Genomic DNA, 20,499 nt, shown 5'->3' on the forward strand with positions numbered 1-20,499 from the left:
CAAGGCCAGCAGCCCAGACCATCACACAAACCAACCTCCCTTCCATCGACTCCATCTACACCTCACGCTGCCTCGGCAAGGCCAGCAGCCCAGACCGTCACACAAACCAACCTCCCTTCCACTAACTCCATCGACACCTCACGCTGCCTCGGCAAGGCCAGCAGCCCAGACCGTCACACAAACCAACCTCCCTTCCACCGACTCCATCGACACCTCACGCTGCCTCGGCAAGGCCAGCAGCCCAGACCGTCACACAAACCAACCTCCCTTCCATCGACTCCATCTACACCTCACGCTGCCTCGGCAAGGCCAGCAGCATAATCAAGGACCAGTCTCACCCCGGCCACTCCCTCTTCTCCCCTCTCCCATCGGGCAAGAGGTACAGAAGTGTGAAAACGCACACCTCCAGATTCAGGGACAGTTTCTTCCCGGCTGTTATCAGGCAACTGAATCGTCCTCTCATCAGCTAGAGGGGAAAACTGGAGCACCTGGAGAAAACCCACGCAGGTCACGGGGAGAACGTACAAACTCCGTACAGACAGCACCCGTAGTCAGGATGGAACCCGGGTCTCTGGCGCCGTGAGGCAGCAACTCTACCGCTGCGCCACCGTGCCGCCCCACCATCTTGGTGCTCTGCCATTGGCACCATTGGTCTCTGGAGAGACCCAGAAAGATGCTCAGTCAAATCCAGTCAGGTGACAGGCTGGGATAGTCACACCCTGAGAACTGGCTTTGCCATGGAATTCCCATGTACTGCAGTGGATTTTAAACTAACATGTACAACTTACTATGTCAGACCTCACCTCTGTCTCACCCATTTATCATATCATATCATATCATATATATACAGCCGGAAACAGGCCTTTTCGGCCCACCAAGTCCGTGCCGCCCAGCGATCCCCGTACATTAACACTATCCTACATCCACTAGGGACAATTTTTACATTTACCCAGCCAATTAACCTACATACCTGCACGTCTTTGGAGTGTGGGAGGAAACCGAAGATCTCGGAGAAAACCCACGCAGGTCACGGGGAGAACGTACAAACTCCTTACAGTGCAGCACCCGTTTATTTATGTTGGATGGGTGGTGAAGGCAGACTCAATAGGAACTGTTGATAAAGAGGGGCATCACGGTGGCGCAGCGGTAGAACCCGGGTCTCTGGCGCTGTGAGGCAGCAACTCTGCCACCGTGCCACCCCTTGTTATTTACAGTTCCTATTGAATCTGCCCTCACCTCCCCATTCAGGCTTCTCCCTCACAAGCTCAGCAGCTCACTGCCTGAAGATCCTCTCTCCGAGATTCTCCCACCACCACCACCACCACCGTGCCATGTGCCCTGGACACTGGGAACAGTTTCTCCCTGTTCAGATCCATAATTTATCAAATGTTGCTTGACTTCGCTGGGCATCAACAGAAACCTTGAAATGAACATATTAATAATTAAAACTCAATCATCTTTCCAAAGAATAGCAAAAGCTCCTCAGAACTCCAATCGATTTCACCAACATCTTTTCACGCAAGGTGGAGTGTTTCCTTCACCGCCTCAGTGGCATTTGCACCTACAAGTCCCACACATCAGCCCTGGGTCTTGCCCAACCACTTGTATCTAAACCCAACCCCACACTGATCAAGCTTCAACTGATCACTCTTGTGGACAAGGGCTGATTCCTGGGACGGAGATTGAGAGATTAGTTTAGTTTATAGTTTAGAGATACAGCGCAGAATCAGGCCCTTCGGCCCACCGAGTCCATGCCGACCAGCGATCCCCGCGCACTAACTCTATCCTAGGGACAATATACGATTATATCAAAGCCAATTAACCTACAAACCTGTACGTCTTTGGAGTGTGGGAGGAAACCAGAGCACCCGGAGAAAACCCACGCAGGTCACGGGGAGAACGTACAAACTCCGTACAGACAGCACCCGTAGTCAGGATCAAACCCGGGTCTCTGGCGCTGTGAGGCAGCAACTCTACCCGCCACACCACTGTGCCACTCCTCTTTATCAACAGTTCCTATTGAGTCTGCCTTCATCACCCATCCAACATAGATGGGTGAGACAGAGGTGAGGTCTGACATAGTAAGTTGTACATGTTAGTTTAAAATCCACTGCAGTACATGGGAATTCCATGGCAAAGCCAGTTCTCAGGGTGTGACTATCCCAGCCTGTCACCTGACTGGATTTGACTGAGCATCTTTCTGGGTCTCTCCAGAGACCAATGGTGCCAATGGCAGAGCACCAAGATGGTGGGGCGGCACGGTGGCGCAGCGGTAGAGTTGCTGCCTCACGGCGCCAGAGACCCGGGTTCCATCCTGACTACAGGTGCTGTCTGTACGGAGTTTGTACGTTCTCCCCATGATCTGCGTGGGTTTTCTCCAGGTGCTCCAGTTTTCCCCTCTAGCTGATGAGAGGACGGTTCAGTTGCCCGATAACAGCCAGGAAGAAACTGTCCCTGAATCTGGAGGTGTGCGTTTTCACACTTCTGTACCTCTTGCCTGATGGGAGAGGGGAGACGTGACCGGGGTGAGACTGGTCCGTGATTATGCTGCTGGTCTTGCCGAGGCAGCGTGAGGTGTAGATGGAGTCGATGGAAGGGAGGTTGGTTTGTGTGATGGTCTGGGCTGCTGGCCTTGCCGAGGCAGCGTGAGGTGTAGATGGAGTCGATGGAAGGGAGGTTGGTTTGTGTGATGGTCTGGGCTGCTGACCTTGCCGAGGCAGCGTGAGGTGTAGATGGAGTCGATGGAAGGGAGGTTGGTTTGTGTGATGGTCTGGGCTGCTGGCCTTGCCGAGGCAGCGTGAGGTGTAGATGGAGTCGATGGAAGGGAGGTTGGTTTGTGTGATGGTCTGGGCTGCTGGCCTTGCCAAGGCAGCGTGAGGTGTAGATGGAGTCGATGGAAGGGAGGTTGGTTTGTGTGATGGTCTGGGCTGCTGGCCTTGCCAAGGCAGCGTGAGGTGTAGATGGAGTCGATGGAAGGGATGTTGGTTTGTGTGATGGTCTGAGCTGCGTCCACAACTCTCTGCAAATTCTTGCGGTCTTTGATGGAGCTGTTCACATTTCTTGGCCATTGTCTCACTCTGAGCCTTATTTGTGTCGCTCAGGCTTGGCTTGGACCACTGCTGCCCTCTGCTGGTTTCCATATAAAGCACGTTACGGCCACTGACAACAGACTACCTGATGCACGACTAGTGTGCAATAGGTGATCTGGACAGGTACGCATCCGAGCAAGACTTTGCCTGTAGGTTGCACTCAGTGTCCAGGAGAAACCCTCACACCAGACTTTTCAAGTCGCTCATTTCGTTTAGTTTAGAGATCCAGCGCGGAAACAGGCCCTTCGGCCCATCGGGTCCTCGTCAAACAATGATTCCCGAACACACTAGGGCCAACTTACAATTTTACCGAAGCCAATTAACGTACAAACCTGTACGTCTTTGGAGTGTGGGAGGAAACCGGAGCACCCGGAGAAAACCCACGCAGGTCACGGGGAGAAACGTACAAACTCCGCACAGACGGCAACCCATGGTCAGGATGGAACCCGGGTCTCTTGACACGATAAGGCAGCAACTCTACCGCTGCAGGGTCTCGACCCGAAACGTCACCCATTCCTTCTCTCCAGAGATGCTGCTTCACCCGCTGAGTTACTCCAGCATTTTGTGTCAACCTTGGGTGAATTTGATGTTTAACTCTGCCAACCCCCTGACATCAGCCTGAAGAAGGGTCTCGACCCGAAACATCACCCATTCCTTCTCTCCCGAGATGCTGCCTGACCCGCTGAGTTACTCCAGCATTTTGTCTCTACCTTTCAATTTTAACCCGCATCTGCAGTTTTTACCCGAAATAAATTCACCCACGTCAATTGGCAATCCGAAGCTTTTTTATTTCTCTTATATTTACAAAATATTTTAAGGTGTGCACATCTATACATCTCCATCATCCACGTACCTCAATATACAGATACAAAAATACATCAAGCTTCTTACCAGCACCTCTGCCACCTGCCCGCAAGTCAGCTAGCCATGGGTGGGGGGGAAAGGGGGTGGGGTAGGGGATCGGACTTGTGCCAAGCGGGCGTGGCAATGCCCGCAGCCTGAGCAAGCGGTGCCCTCGGGAAGGACCACAGCGCACGTTCCATATGCAAGGGGCTCCGACCTGAAACGTCTCCCTCTCTCTCTCCCCCCCCCCCCCACAGATGCTGCCTGACCCGTTGAGTGTTTCCATTTTTTTTCTGTTTTTCTTTCGGATTTCCAGCTTTTTCCCCCCCCTCTCTGCGGGGGGTGGGGGGGATTCCATACTCTTCCCTCCCTCCTGCCTTCTCAGCGTGTCCCAGTCTCTACACTCGCCCGTCCCACTTGTATCCAGAGCTCACTGTGCCACTCTGCGGACAAAGGGAACAGGGCAGGGAGAGGAATGTTAAGAAATCCTGGTCTCCATTGTAATCAGAAGACCGTGAATGCTATCTGATCATTGAGGCAGAACAGGCCTGGCGCACTGATTTGGATGAGGGTAAGTTGGGTTCCATCAACGAATTAGCTTCAGTTTATTACAATGAACTCTTATCACCAATCAAGCACAGACTCAAAATGGCTGAGTTTCATTCCCAGCGCACAGTGAACCAACCGCCACCCCTGTTCTGCCGCACACACATGACGATGAAACTAAACCACCACTAATAGAAACATAGAAACATAGAAAATAGGTGCAGGAGGAGGCCATTCGGCCCTTCAAGCCAGCACCACCATTCATTGTGATCATAGCTGATCGTCCCCAATCAATAACCCGTGCCTGCCTTCTCCCCATATCCCCTGATTCCACTGGCCCCTAGAGCTCTATCTAACTCTCTCTTAAATCCATCCAGTGATTTGGCCTCCACTGCCCTCTGTGGCAGAGAATTCCACAAATTCACAACTCTCTGGGTGAATTTTTTTTTTCTCACCTCAGTTTTAAATGGCCTCCCCTTTATTCTAAGACTGTGTGTGTGTGTGGCCCCTGGTTCTGGACTCGCCCGACATGGGGAATATTTTTCCTGCATCTGGCTTGTCCAGTCCTTTTATAATTTCATATGTTTCTATAAGATCCCCTCTCATCCTTCCAAACTCCAGTGAATGCAAGCCCAGTCTTTTCAATCTCGCCTGGTTTGATACCATTTCTCAATGATTATACTGACGGGGAGGCAAATCACCACCACCCCCATTGCAAAGTATTCAGTTGCGCATAAAAACATTGCACCGAATTTTAACCAAAAGCATTAAAAAGGTCACCGACTTCTTGAGGTTTCACAGCCGGTGTTTGAATCCATCTGCCCAGCCAAACGCCTGATTATATATGATCGCGTTAATGCACCACAAATGTCAAGTAGTAAAGGCCTTAATTTAGTCCCGCTTGCAGAAGCTAGAGTGTGTTGTGGTTATAAAGTGCGAAGGAACCCTAATGTGGTCTTTGTAATCCTTGATGGACAGCTGCCGATCGATCCATCACTACACTTGTGATTAAATAGTTTTACTCTCTTGTTTGTCTGGTCAGTGTTTACCTGCCCCCTCACGGAAAGGCCGAAATAATTTCTCCTCAGATATCACTGCCTCTCTGTTAAATAGCAACTTTCAATGAGTATACAATGAGTTAGCACCTGTAAATTGCATGCAAGACACTGCTCATTCCTAGAATATACTCCGGATATCTGCCAATGTGAGTCAAAATGTCACTGGGTAGTGTTAGGGCAAATATAAATGCACCGTCATATTTCAACGGAGTGTGATAGATCGCTATGATGACATTCCTAAAGAACGCGTTGAAGGGAGTGAAAGGTAGATCGAAGGGCGCGGGGATCAACTGAAGATGAAAGGCTCTGAAAAAGCAAAGGGTTCAGATAGAATTTGAAATCGTGTAACATGGAGTCCAATGGGCTGAAGAGGTCAATGAGCCAAAGAGCCCGGAAGATTGAGAGGATTCGATGATTGAAGCAACGTGTCTTTGCCGCCTCACTTTTTCGATCCAAATGACTTTGTGGAAGGACCCAACAACATTGGCGACTGGTTTTTATGGGTTATCTTGATCTGCAGGAGTCACAAAGAGGAGGCTGTTAGCAAGTTGAACCTGGTGAATGAATCTAGAAACTGCAGATGCTGGTTTACAGAAATGGACACAGAGTGCTGGAGTAACTCAGCGGGTCAGGCAGCATCTCTGGAGAACATGGATAGGTGACGTTTCACAGAGTGCTGGAGTAACTCAGCGGGTCAGGCAGCATCTCTGGAGAACATGGATAGGTGACGTTCCGGCCCGGGACCCTTCTTCCAGACTGATTTGCTTTGGGACCGACCTGAAGAAGGGTCCCAATCCAAATCGTCACCTATCCATGTTCCCCAGAGATGCTGCCTGACCCGCTGAGTTACTCCAACACTCTGTGAAACGTCACCTATCCATGTTCTCCAGAGATGCTGCCTGACCCGCTGAGTTACTCCAGCACTCTGTGAAACGTCACCTATCCATGTTCACCACAGATGCTGCCTGATCCGCTGAGTTCCTCCAGCGTTTTGTGCCTCTCTTCCTGGTGCAAACCAGCATCTGCAGTTCCTTCTGACACAAAAGACTATGGCTTCTGGTTACATGATTAAAAAAAACTACACTCCAGCAAAGGATCAATTCAAACCAGTGTGAGATGAGCCAAAGCAATTCCACACACGAGTGCGGTTGGTCTTTGTACAGCAGGGCAGCAATCAGCTGCCCAACACCTTCGGACAACTCTGTGTCAAGCACACACATAGGAAGGTAGACACAAAATGCTGGAGTAACTCAGCGGGTCGGGCAGCATCCCGGGAGAGAAGGAATGGGTGACGTTTCGGGTCGAGACTCTCGACCCGAAACGTCACCCATTCCTTCTCTCCCGAGATGCTGCCTGACCCGCTGAGTTACTCCAGCATTTTGTGTCTACCTTCAATTTGAACCAGCATCTGCAGTTGTTTTTTCCTGCACGCATAGGAAGCAAGGCTTGTACGCTCACTGTCCATCGCTGAGAGTGGAGAGCACAGGAGAAAGAGTGCCAGAGGAGGAGGCATCCATCCTTATCCTGAAGATAGGCTGGTTGGAAGGTTAACAGCCCGCAGCGCATTGCCTCCACCAGGTGGCGCGCTGGAGACCCGGGAGGGAGGGGGTGGACACCTGAGAATAGCTACAGGGAGATGTGGGCGAATGGGAACAAGGTGAACACCTTGAGAGCTGACAATCACTCGATGGGCCAAATGGCCTCTTTCTTTACTTTAGACGTTAGAGGTACAGCGCGGAAACAGGCCCTTCGGCCCACCGGGTCCGTGCCGACCAGCGATCCCCGCACACTAACACTATCCTACACACGCTAGGGACAATTTACAATTTTACCGAAGCCAATTAGTCTACAAACCTGCACGTCTTTGGAGTGTGGGAGGAAACCGGGGCGCCCGGAGAAAACCCACGCAGGTCACGGGGAGAACGTGCAAACAAACTCCGTGCAGACGGCGCCCGTGGTCAGGATGGAACCCGGGTCTCCGGCGCTGTGAGTTACTACAGCTTTTTGCGTCTGTGTCGTGGCGGGCTTGTCGGTCCCAAGGTCAGGTTGCGCGCAGTGCGGCGTGACTTACCGTGCACGGCGGCTGCACCCAGGGCTCGCCGTCTATCTGCATCGGCAGCAGTCGCTTTGTCCTGAAGGAGAAGCAAACGGCGTGAGAAGCAGGCACAAGAAGTCACCGTTCCAATAGACAATAGACAATAGACAATAGGTGCAGGAGGAGGCCATTCAGCCCTTCGAGCCTGTACGCACCGCCATTCAATGCGATCATGGCTGATCATTCTCAATCAGTACCCCGTTCCTACCTTCTCCCCATACCCCCTCACTCCGCTATCCTTAAGAGCTTTATCCAGCTCTCTCTTGAAAGCATCCAACGAACTGGCCTCCACTGCCTTCTGAGGCAGAGAATTCCACACCTTCACCACACTCTGACTGAAAAAGTTCTTCCTCATCTCCGTTCTAAATGGCCTACCCCTTATTCTTAAACTGTGGCCCCTTGTTCTGGACTCCCCCAACATTGGGAACATGTTTCCTGCCTCTAATGTGTCCAATCCCCTAATTATCTTATATGTTTCAATAAGATCCCCCCTCATCCTTCTAAATTCCAGTGTATACAAGCCCAATCGCTCCAGCCTTTCAACATACGACAGTCCCGCCATTCCGGGAATTAACCTAGTGAACCTACGCTGCAGGCCCTCCATAGCAAGTTCCGGCCTGATCGAGAGAAGGAAGCCGGTGGTAGAGGCCGTGCCGTGCCGTGCCGTGCTCTTACCTGATGGTGACCTCGCTGCACTGAGCCAGCCGCGTTCCCGCGTTCTTCAGGCCCGCGTAAATCTGCCCCATCTCGATCACCCCTTCCAGCCCCACCACCTCCAGCAGCTGGTCGCTCAGCTCTGCAAAGGAGAAACATTGCGTCAATCCCCCTCTTGCACATCGAGCCTGCATGGTTCCGTCACGGTGGCGCAGCGGTAGAGTTGCTGCCTTACGGTGAATGCGGCGCCAGAGGCCCGGGTTCGATCCCGACTACGGGCGCCGCCTGTACGGAGTTTGTACGTTCTCCCCGTGGGTTTTCTCCGAGATCTTCGGTCTCCTCCCACACTCCAAAGACGTGCAGGTTTGTAGGTTAATTGGCTTGGTAAATGTAAAAATTGTCCCTAGTGGGTATCGGATGGCGTTAGTGTGCGGGGATCGCTGGTCGGCGCGGACCCGGTGGGCCAAAAGGGCCTGTTTCCGCGCTGAATCTCTAAACTAAACTAAACTAAACCGCTGTCAACACAGAAGCCCACACAAGGCACGGCGGACAAAATGAACTACACTGAACGGAGCCAAACAATATCACGGGAGGGCGGCCATTGCTGGCGGTAAGCCTTCACAGAGGGATAATCGCCACACCCGGAGACCATGTGACCTCTGATCACATGTCTGGGAGGCCATCTCTGCATCCACCCTGTCAGGCACGTGCGAATGTGCGCTCTGCCCTCTACTATTTGATATTCCCATCCTGGGGGAATGATTGTGACTATGTATATACTAAAACTCGTTTGTTTGTTTGTTTGTTCCTGAACTACAGGCAAAACGGTACACGATAGCGCGACAATTTTAGGCCCACCTTACTCACCGTCGTCCCTTTGGTGCTAATGGAAGAAGTTTCATTGAAATCGGTGTTATATTTTTAAAGTTATTCGCATTTTAAAGTTTATATCTATCTCTTAGGGAGGGAGAGGGGGGAGGGAGGGGAGATAAGGGGGTTGAGGGGGGTGGAGTGGGGGAGGAGGGAAAGGGGAGAGGGGGAGAGGGGGAGGGAGGGGGAGTGGGGAAGAGGGGAGGGGGAGGGAGAGAGGGAGGGGAGAGAGGGAGGGAGGGGGAGAGGGGAGGGGGGGGAAGAGGGGGGAAGAGGGAGGGAGGGGAGGGGGAGAGGGGATGGGGGAAGTGGGGGTGGGGAGAGGGGAGGGGGAGGAGGGAGGTAGGGCAGGGGGAGGAGGGAGGGTGGGAGGGGGGAGGGGCGGGGAGGAGAGGGTGCTGCACCAATGCAGGAGAGGTTTGGGCCCAATGGGTCTACTTGGTCTAGTCTACCCTATTTATGGCTCTCCTAGTGTTATGGCCCTCTACCTTAGTCTCACCACAACCTCCGATGTTCCAGAGAAACAATCCAAATCCATCCAACCTCTCCCTGTAGCTAATAATCCAGAGTAGGAAAAAAAACTGCAGATGCCGGTTTAAATCGAAGGTAGACACAAAAGGCTGGAGTAACTCAGCGGGTCAGACGGCATCTCGGGAGAGAAGGAATGGGTGACGTTTCGGGTCGAGGCCCTGAAACATCACCCATTCCTTCTCTCCCGAGATGCCGCCTGACCCGCTGAGTTACTCCAGCCTTTTGTGTCTACCTTCGCTAATAATCCAGACGTCGCCCTGGTAAACCTCCTCTGCACTCTTCCCAAAGCCTTGGCCATCCACAATCAGTACCCCGTTCCTGCTTTCTCCCTGTATCCCTTGATTCCGTTAGCCCGAAGAGCTCCATCTAACTCTCTCATGAAAACATCCAGTGAATTAATTCCCAGGTCATGGCTGCAGTACCTGCCCCCATCTCTTTGAACCTTTTAACCAAAGCCGGGCACATGGCCCACTTTGGCTGCTGCACCACGGTTACTTACCTTGCACGCACGACTTCAGTGCTTCGGGGTCGGTTATGGCCGTGTGGCTTTTGTTCAGCTGGGGCTTGCTCTCTCCTCTCTTGTTCTCGCCCCACAGGTTGGAGCCCCCGTGCATGCTGGGGATGTTCAGGATGGCGATTCCCTCCAACGACAGGCTGCTCAAGTCGAGCAGTGTCCCAGAGCACTGCAGGGGGTGGGGGGGGAAGAGGAAACGCCGTTCAGCATGCCCCGCAAGTAAGGAAAGCAGCGCCGGAGACCTGGGTTCCATCCCGACCACGGGCGCTGCCTGTACGGAGTTTGTACCTTCTCCCCGTGACCAGTGTGGGTTTCCCCCCACACTCCAAAGATGTGCAGGTTACCAAGGTTAATTGGCTTGGTAAATTTAAAAAAATGGTCCCTAGTGGGTGTAGGATCGTGTGAGTGTGCGGGGATCGCTGGTCGGCACGGACCCGATGGGCCGAAGGGCCTGTTTCCGCGCTGTATCTCTAAACTGAACTAAACTAATGTACAAGGCTATGGGTAGTTCCAATAATGTATCTTGCCTGATTCACGGCTGTGGAGACTAAAGTGGGTGGTGGTGTACACGGTGAAGATGGCTGTCAAAGATGACAGCAGGATTTGGATCAGTTGGCCAGGTGGGCTGAGGAATGGTCGATGGAATTTAATGCGGAGAAACCTGACGTGTTGTGTTTTGAGAAGTCGAACATGGGCAGGACCTACACAGTGAATGGCAGGGCCCCAGGGAGTGTTGCAGAGCAGAGGGATCTCGGAGTGCAGGTGCATGGTTCCTTGAAAGTGGTATCACAGGAGGATAGGGTGGTCAAGAAGGCTTTCGGCACATTGGCCTTCATCGGTCAGAGTATTGAGCGTAGAAGTTGGGAGGTCATGTTACAGTTAGACAAGACGTCAGTGAGGCCACCTGTGGAGTATTGTGTTCAGTTTTGGACACCTCGATCCGTGACCATATCACCCCCGTCCTTTATAAACTCCACTGGCTCCCCATCCCCCAGAGAATCCAGTACAAAATCCTCCTCATAACCTACAAAGCCCTCCATAACCTGGCCCCATCCTACCTGACCGACCTCCTCCACAGGCACACTCCCACCTGCACCCTCCGCTCTGCCGCTGCCAATCTCCTATCCCCCCACATCCGGACCAAACTCAGATCCTGGGGGGACAGGGCTTTCTCCATCGCTGCTCCCACCCTATGGAACTCACTACCCCAAACCGTTAGAGACTCCTCCACACTCACCACATTCAAAACATCGCTGAAGTCTCACCTGTTCAGTACTGCCTTCAACCACTGAAGGTCACCTCACCTTCTGTCTCCTTTCTCTGTTCATTTATTTATTTACTTATTTATCTATTTATTCATTTCCCTATGTTCTCAAAATCTCTGTAAAGCGTCTTTGAGTATATGAAAAGCGCTATATAAATAAAATGCATTATTATTATTATTATTATTATGTTGTAGGAAAGATGTTGTCAAGCTTGACAGAGTTCAGAGAAGATTTACCAGGATGTTGCAAGGACTCGAGGGACTGAGCTAAAGGGAGAGGTTGAACAGGCTGGGAGCGCAGGAGGATGAGGGGTGATCTTATTGAGGTGTACATAATTACGAGAGGAATAGATCGGGTAGACGCACAGAGTCTTTTGCCCAGAGTAGGGGAATCGAGAACCAGAGGGCATAGGTTTAAGGTGAGGGGGGGGGGGAAAGGTTTAATAGGAATCTGAGTGGTAACTTTTCCACACAAAAGGTGGTGGGTGTATGGAACGAACTGCCAGAGGAGGTAGTTGAGGCTGGGACTATCCCAACGTTTAAGAAACAGTTAGACAGGTACATTGGTTTGGAGGGATGGGTTTGGAGGGATATGGGCCAAACGCGGGCAGGTGGGACGAGTGTAGATGGGGCATGTTGGCCGGTGTGGGCAAGTTGGGCCGAAGGGCCTGTTTCCACGCTGTATCACTCTATGGCTCTCAGAGAGGATTTGGTGGGAGGCTGCCAGTCCATCCCAGCAGCCAAGGATTACTGGATGTGGGAGATCCAAGATTACTGGCTGTGGGAGATTAACTTCACACCATCCGACCACCATTGCTTAAAGGGATCACTGGCGATATACATCGATCAGCCAAAACATTATGACCACTGACAGGCGAAGTGAATAACATTGATTATCTTGTTACAATGGCACCTGTCAAGGGGTGGGATATATTAGGCAGCAAGTGAACAGTCAGTTCTTGAAGTTGACGTGTTGGATGCAGGAGAAATGGGCAGGAGTAAAGACCTGAGCGACTTTGACAAGGGCCAAATTGTTATGGCTAGACGACTGGGTCAGAGCATCTCCGAAACGTCAAGGCTTGTGGGGTGCTCCCGGTCAGCAGTGGTGAGTACCGACCGACAGAGGTTCGAGGAGGGACAAACCACAAACCGGCGACAGGCAGGGTGTTGGGCGCCCAAGGCTCATCGATGCGCGAGGGCAACGAAGGCTATCCCATCTGGTCCGAACCGACAGAAGGTCGACTGTGGCACAAGTCACAGAGAATGTTAATGGTGGTCACGGGAGGAATGTGTCACAATACACAGTGCATCGCACCCTGCTGCGTATGGGGCTGCACACGGAGGACCAACAGCACATTAGGCAGGTGGGCATAATGTTTTGGCTCATCAGGTCATAGTGTTTTTGGGTTTTGGCTGATTTCCAAGTTAGGAGGGTGTGTGGCTTGGAGGATATTTCCCAGGTGGTGGAGTTTCCTGTGCTTTTGCTGATATTGCCCACCTCACTGGTAACGGTGGAGGGTTTGGAAGGTGCCGTCCAAGTAGTCTCATAGAGCTGCTGCAGAGCATCCTGTACATGGTACAAACCAATACTCCTGTGTAGGAAGGAACTGCAGATGTCGGTTTGTAACGAAGACAGACACAAAGTGCTGGAGTAACTTGGCGGGTCAGGAGAGAAGGAATGGGCGACGTTTCGGGTCGAGACCCCGTGAACGGCTCGGTTGTAGTCTTTCCGCCGGCTGGTCAGCACGCAACAAAAGCTTTTCACTGTACCTCGGGCGGCACGGTAGCGCAGCGGTAGAGTTGCTGCTTTACAGCGAATGCAGCGCCGGAGACTCAGGTTCGATCCTGACTACGGGTGCTGCACTGTAAGGAGTTTGTACGTTCCCCCCGTGACCTGCGTGGGTTTTCTCCGAGATCTTCGGTTTCCTCCCACACTCCAAAGACGTACAGGTATGTAGGTTAATTGGCTGGGTAAATGTAAAAATTGTCCCTAGTGGGTGTAGGATAGTGTTAATGTACGGGGATCGCTGGGCGGCACGGACTTGGAGGGCCGAAAAGGCCTGTTTCCGGCTGTATATATATGATATGATATGGTACACGTGGCAATAAACTCAACTCAAACTCAATCTCTCTGTAAGCCGACCAATGTTCTGTCCAAAGACAGACACAAATAGCTGGAGTAACTCAGCGGGACAGGCAGCATCTCTGGAGGGAAGGAATGGCTGACGTTTTGGGCCGAGACCCTTCTTCTATCCAAGTCAATACGTCCCTTGCTACTACCTTAACCTTTATTTTCCACCAATAACCATAGCCCTGGCACCTTATCAGGTGCCTTCTGCATCCCCTTCATCCACAACACATGTTGTGGCTTCAAAGACCTGCAGTAAATTGGAGCAATAACGTTTGTCACTATATTTCCTTTGGTCCCGTGGCTCCTGCTCAGCCAACATTAAGCCCGACTGACACAAAGCAACTCACTTCTATCTCCAGAATCTCCTGCAGATTCTTGCACGTGGCAGAGACCGTTTCCGAGGTTGCAAACTCAAAGTACCACAGCTTATTCTTCATCCTGTAAAGAAGAAAATGTCAGATTGTAAGTGCTCGAGCTTTGCAAGGCAACTGGAAGAAGTACACAGTGGTCTTTTCAACTGGGATGCCACAACGTGGCTGAATCTACAAGAGCATCGAAGGTAACACAAAATGCTGGAGTAACTCAGCAGGTCAGGCAGCATCTCTGGAGAGAAGGAATGGGTGACGTTTCGGGTCGAGACCCTTCTTCAGACTGATGTCAGGGGGGCGGGACAAAGGAAGGATATAGGTGGAGACGGGAAGACAGAGGGAGATCTGGGAAGGGGGAGGGGAAGAGAGGGACAGAGGAACTATCTAAAGTTGGAGAAGTCAATGTTCATACCGCTGGGCTGCAAGCTGCCCAAGCGAAATATGAGGTGCTGTTCCTCCAATTTCCGGTGGGCCTCACTATGGCACTGGAGGAGGCCCATGACAGAAAGGTCAGACTGGGAGTGGGAGGGGGACTTGAAGTGCTCAGCCACCGGGAGATCAGGTTGATCTCCTTCGCTCAGTCCGCCTTAACCAACCTGATCTCCCGGTGGCTGAGCACTTCAACTCCCCCTCCCACATGCCGACCTTTCTGCCCTTCTGCACTAATCCCATTTGCTCAAATCAGGACCACACACTTCTGTGTAGGAAGGAACTGCAGATGCTGGTTTACACCGAAGGTAGACACTAAATGCTGGAGTAACTCAGCGGGTCAGGCAGCATCTCTCGAGTAAAGGAATGGGTGACATTTCAGGTTGAGACCCTTCTTCAGACTGAGAGTCAGGGGAGAGGGAAGCTAGAGGTGTGAAAAGGTACAGGACTGATCAGAGCCGGCACCGATGACCCAGGAGAGGTGGAGCCCACAACGGTCCATTGTTGGTAGAGGTGATAATGACGAGACAGAGTAGAGCAAGGAAACTGAGATTCTTCAACAACCTAGACCCAGTGGTGGTGAAACCCTTGTCCCAGGTCACCTGTTCTCCAAGCACGTGTAGTTTAGAGATACAGTGCGGAAACAGGCCCTTCGGCCCATCGGGTCCGCGCCGACCAGCGATCCCCGCACATTAACACTATCCTACACCCGCTGGGGACAATTTTTACATTTACCGAGCCAATGAACCGACAAACCCGTACGCCTTTGGAGTGCGGGAGGAAACCGAAGATCTCGGAGAAAACCCACGCAGGTCACGGGGAGAACGTGCAAACTCCGTACGGACAGCGCCCGTAGTCGGGGTGAAACCCGGGACTCCGGCGCTGCATTCGCTGTAAGGCGGCAACTCTACCGCTGCGCCACCGTGCCGCACAAACGTTCTTCTCATTGGATGGGGCTTTGAATGGGTTCACCATGTGCGGGTCTCAGCTGCCAGCTGCTGGCACACACAGCCTGGCGAGGAGCGCCAAGATGCCATTGCTGTATCTGTGATGTATCCTAGGTGCAGCGGGCCCACGGACTGTACGCAGCTATTCACTGGCTCACCTGCTGTTGAATTTCTCCGGGTACTTCTCCCTCATCACATGGAATCGATGAGCGATCGAGGCATCCTGTGAATAAAGCAAGAAAAGATGGCGGCAGTCAGATCTTGCCATCACCCCATCGCTTCGATTTTGAACGCCGCGCTGACAACACTGCAGCAAGGTGGCTGCGTCTACGTGCACCGCTCTTGCACGTCAAACAATGGAGGACACGGTGAGGGGGGGGGGACCGCCGAGAGGGACAATAACAGAGGATCTGGGAACCGCTGGGAACTAAGGGGGACAAGTGGAACGTGTTAAAAAGAAAATGGTTCGTGTTAAAATGGAATTTGCGACTTTGTCGGCGCCCTTTATGTGGCGACTCTTTGCATACCTCAGGTGTGCAAGACAAAGAATATCATTGAGACAATAGACAATCGACAATAGGTGCAGGAGGAGGCCATTCGGCCCTTCGAGCCAGCACCACCATTCAATGTGATCATGGCTGATCATCCACAATCAGTACCCCGTTCCTGCCTTCTCCCCATACCCCCTGACTCCGCTATCCTTAAGAGCTCTATCTAGCTCTCTCTTGAATGCATTCGGAGAATTGGCCTCCACTGCCTTCTGAGGCAGAGAATTCTACAGATTCACAACTCTCTGACTGAAAAAGTTTTTCCTCATCTCCGTTCTAAATGGCCTACCCCTTATTCTTAAACTGTGGCCCCTGGTTCTGGACTCCCCCAACATTGGGAACATGTTTCCTGCCTCTAACGTGTCCAACCCCTTAATAATCTTATACGTTTCGATAAGATCCCCTCTCATCCTTCTAAATTCCAGTGTATACAAGCCTAGTATACAAAACCAAGATGGCGCCCAGCTGGTCATAGAAGTGGATCTGCAATCACACATTACCATCGCTCCAATCCCTAATCTGTTCACTGTGACACGGCTCGATTGCAATCGTGTAGAATCTTTCCAATGGCTGGTTAGCACGCAACAAAGGCTTTTGACTGTACACGTGACAATAAACTAAACCAAACTAAGGGGGGGGGGGAAATCCCTTTTTTGGGATTTTTCCAGGATGCTGGGGTAGGAATGGAGATGGGAAGCTAGTCATCTTTGCCGGTTCTGGCCTGTGTGAGAATCCGGTCCTGCACCAGTGCCTGGAACACTTGACAGAGGTCGTGTCGGAAGGAACTGGAGATGCTGCCTTACACCGAAGAGAGGCACAGAGTGCTGGAGTAACTCAGCAGGACAGGCAGCATCTCTGGAGAGAAGGAATGGGCAATGTTTCGGGTCGAGTTACTCCAGCACTCTGTGAAACGTCACCTATCCATGTTCTCCACAGATGCTGCCTGACCCGCTGAGTTACTCCAGCACTCTGTGAAACGTCACCTATCCATGTTCTCCACAGATGCTGCCTGACCCGCTGAGTTACTCCAGCATTTTGTGAAACGTCACCTATCCATGTTCTCCACAGATGCTGCCTGACCCGCTGAGTTACTCCAGCACTCTGTGAAACGTCACCTATCCATGTTCTCCACAGATGCTGCCTGACCCGCTGAGTTACTCCAGCATTTTGTGTCTACCTTCGGAAACATAAACTTTCAGGACTTACCACCCCGATGGAAAAGTAGTTGTTAATGATGTTGTGAGGGACAGGATCTCCTTTCTCCTGGCCAGTCTCAGTCACCTTGAAGCTCCATCGATCCAGCATCGTCGGAAAGCTCACCTCAATGTCCTTCAGGATCTTTGTGAGCTTCTCGCCATCGTATCCTTTGAAACACAGCCAGACTTTACCCAGAATCCACAGCAACAGATTAAACGTTCCCTCCAACCACCCCTGAAGTGCAGCGGGATGTGATGCCAACACGAGAGGTGGCAGAGGTTGGCGGCAGCTCAACGTGCCACAGGGTGAGGGAACAATCTGCTTTAGTTTCGTTTAGTTCAGAGATACAGCGCGGAAACAGGCCCTTCGGCCCACCGGGTCCGCGCCGCCCAGTGATCCCCGCACACTAACACTATCCTACACCCACGAGGGACAATTTTTACATTTACCCAGCCAATTAACCTACAAACCTGCACGTCTTTGGAGTGTGGGAGGAAACCGAAGATCTCAGAGAAAACCCACGCAGGTCACGGGGAGAACGTGCAAACTCCGTACAGACGGCGCCCGTAGTCGGGATGGAACCCGGGTCTCCGGCGCTGCATTCATTGTAAGGCAGCAACTCTACCGCTGCGCCACCGTGACCGCCCTTGTACACAACACAAAGGATTTCCCCCTGAGGAGCTTCAGAGTTGGTGAGGATAAAGGAGGATTTCATTCTTCAACAGCTGGCCGTCAGAGGAGCAATATGAATAACATTACTCCAATAGTGAGCGGCCTGGATAGAGTGGATGCAGTAGAGGATGTTTCAACTAGTGGGAGAGTCTAGGACCAGAGGGCACAGCCTCAGAATTAAAGGACCGCACCTTTGGAAAGGAGATGAGGAGGGGTTTCTTTAGCCAGAGGGTGGTGAATGTGTGGAATTCATTGCCACAGAGAGTGGAGGCCAAGTCAGTGGATATTGATAAGGTGAGATTGATAGATTCTTGATTAGGACTGGTGTCAGGGGTTATGCGGAGAAGGCAGGGGAATGGTGTTGAGAGGGAGAGATAGACCTGATGGGCCGAATGGCCTGATTCTGATCCTATAATTTATGAGCATGCCGGAGTAACTCAGCAGGTTAGGCAGTATCTCTGGAGAAGAGGAATTGGTGATGTTTCGGGTCGAGACTTTGTGTCTGAAGAAGGGTCTCGACCCGAAACGTCACTTCTCTCCTGAGATGCTGCCTGACCCGCTGAGTTACTCCAGCTTTTTGAGTCGACCTAGTCTGGAATTAGTTTGTTTGGCTGCACAGGCGTGGTGGGCCGATGGGCCTGACCCTGTACTATGTTATTTGTTCTATAAATGTGAAGATTGGAAGGTTAATCGGACGTGATGACCAAAGATACTGGAGGAACAAGATGGACCACTCCATTGAAATCGCCTATACTGAAGTGTAGTACGCAAAGGAGCGTAGCGTCCGCCATTTTAGTAGGCAACCAAAGATACTAGAGGAACAAGATGGACCACTCCATTGAAATCGCCTATACTGAAGTGTAGTACGCAAAGGAGCCATTTTAGTAAGCAAAACTCACCGTTCGCTCTGCCTCTCGCAGTGTAATCAGTGTTTTGGGGGAACAGTATGTATGAATGATACCATTAAAATGCAGAATATATCTCATCTATCAATTCACAGATTGTTGTTATTTTTCTTTTTAAATGTTTCTGCAAGTTTCTGCCTACTAAAATGGCCGCCGTGACCGACTACGGTTGTTAGGGTCGAGTGGTCTATCTTGTTCCTCTAGTATCTTTGGTTGTGATTTGCCCCTCAGGAGTTTGTTGGGAACGTGGGGAGAGTGAGATGGGATGGGTGTATGTAGGTGGGTGACTGGAGTCAGTTGGCTCCAGGGCCTGTTATCGTGCTGCACCAGGCTGATTCTCACCTCCTCCCCATCTCAGGCAGCGTGCCAAGTCGTTCCCTGTACCCAGCGGCAGAATGGCGACCGGAGGCTTGACCGCAAAGTGCATTTTGTCTGAAAGCAAAGGAAAGATGATTGTAACATGAGCCGCGTGACAAGCCTGAGATGAGCAGACGTACGTTCCCAATTGTTGGGCGAGTCCAGAACCAGGGGCCACACAGTCTAAGAATAAAGGGGAGGCCGTTTAAAACTGAGGTGAGAAGGAACTTTTTCACCCAGAGAGTTGCGAATTTGTGGAATTCTCTGCCACAGAGGGCAGTGGAGGCCAAATCACTGGATGAATTTAAAAGAGAGTTAGATAGAGCTCTAGGGGCTAGTGGAATCAAGGGATATGGGGAGAAGGCAGGCACGGGTTACTGATTGTGGACGATCAGCCATGATCAATAGACAATAGACAATAGGTGCAGGAGGAGGCCATTTGGCCCTTCGAGCCAGCACCGCCATTCAATTGGCTGATCATTCTCAATCAGTACCCCGTTCCTGCCTTTTCCCCATACCCCCTGACTCCGCTATCCTTAAGAGCTCTATCTAGCTCCCTCTTGAATGCATTCAGAGAATTGGCCTCCACTGCCTTCTGAGGCAGAGAATTCCACAGATTTACAACTCTCTGACTGAAAAAGTTTTTCCTCATCTCAGTTCTAAATGGCCTACCCCTTATTCTTAAACTGTGGCCCCTGGTTCTGGACTCCCCCAACATTGGGAACATGTATCCTGCCTCTAACGTGTCCAACCCCTTAATAATCTTATACGTTTCGATAAGATCTCCTCTCATCCTTCTAAATTCCAGTGTATACAAGCCTAGCCGCTCCAGTCTTTCAACATATGACAGTCCTGCCATTCCGGGAATTAACCCAGTAAACCTACGCTGCACGCCCTCAATAGCAAGAATATCCTTCCTCAAATTTGGAGACCAAAACTGCACACAGTACTCCAGGTGCGGTCTCACTAGGGCCCTGTACAACTGCAGAAGGACCTCTTTGCTCCTATACTCAACTCCTCTTGTTATGAAGGCCAACATTCCATTGGCTTTCTTCACTGCCTGCTGTACCTGCATGCTTCCTTTCAGTGACTGATGCACTAGGACACCCAGATCTCGTTGTACGTCTCCTTTGTACATCACAATGAATGGTGGTGCGTACAGGCTCGAAGGGCCAAATGGCCTCCTCCTGCACCTATTTTCTATGTTTCTATGTTTCTAAGTACATTGCTGAAGATAGGACACAAAAAGCTGGAGTAACTCAGCGGGCCAGGCAGCATCTCTGGAGAGAAGGAATGGGTGACATCTTGGGTCGAGACCCTTCTTCGGACCTTCTCTCCGGAGATGCTGCCTGTCCCCCTCGAGTTACTCCAGCTTTTTCTGTCGATCTTCGGTTGAAACCCGCATCTGCAGTTCCTTCATGCGCGGATGTACATTGCTGGACCCACAACTAACCCACAGCAACGTTGAGTGATCCCAAACA

At 51.5% G+C, this 20,499-nt stretch overlaps 1 protein-coding gene across 1 annotated transcript in view; it reads right to left on the reverse strand.

The window, feature by feature from the left end:
- Window positions 1-3,876: 3,876 nt before the first annotated feature.
- Window positions 3,877-20,499, reverse strand: part of LOC144611940 (diacylglycerol kinase beta-like) — a 49,599-nt gene continuing 32,976 nt past the window's right edge. The window contains exons 13-20 of the mRNA XM_078431288.1: window positions 19,004-19,093; window positions 17,094-17,251; window positions 15,498-15,562; window positions 13,943-14,033; window positions 10,186-10,369; window positions 8,307-8,427; window positions 7,608-7,668; window positions 3,877-6,050 (exon numbers count right to left, since the gene is read on the reverse strand). Coding sequence (XP_078287414.1) covers window positions 5,976-6,050; window positions 7,608-7,668; window positions 8,307-8,427; window positions 10,186-10,369; window positions 13,943-14,033; window positions 15,498-15,562; window positions 17,094-17,251; window positions 19,004-19,093 — 845 coding nt within the window. The 3' untranslated portion in view covers window positions 3,877-5,975. The remainder of the gene's footprint in view (window positions 6,051-7,607; window positions 7,669-8,306; window positions 8,428-10,185; window positions 10,370-13,942; window positions 14,034-15,497; window positions 15,563-17,093; window positions 17,252-19,003; window positions 19,094-20,499) is intronic.

The sequence above is a fragment of the Rhinoraja longicauda genome, chromosome 42 (genome assembly GCF_053455715.1).
Source record: "Rhinoraja longicauda isolate Sanriku21f chromosome 42, sRhiLon1.1, whole genome shotgun sequence".
NCBI classification, from domain to species: Eukaryota; Metazoa; Chordata; class Chondrichthyes; order Rajiformes; family Arhynchobatidae; genus Rhinoraja; species Rhinoraja longicauda.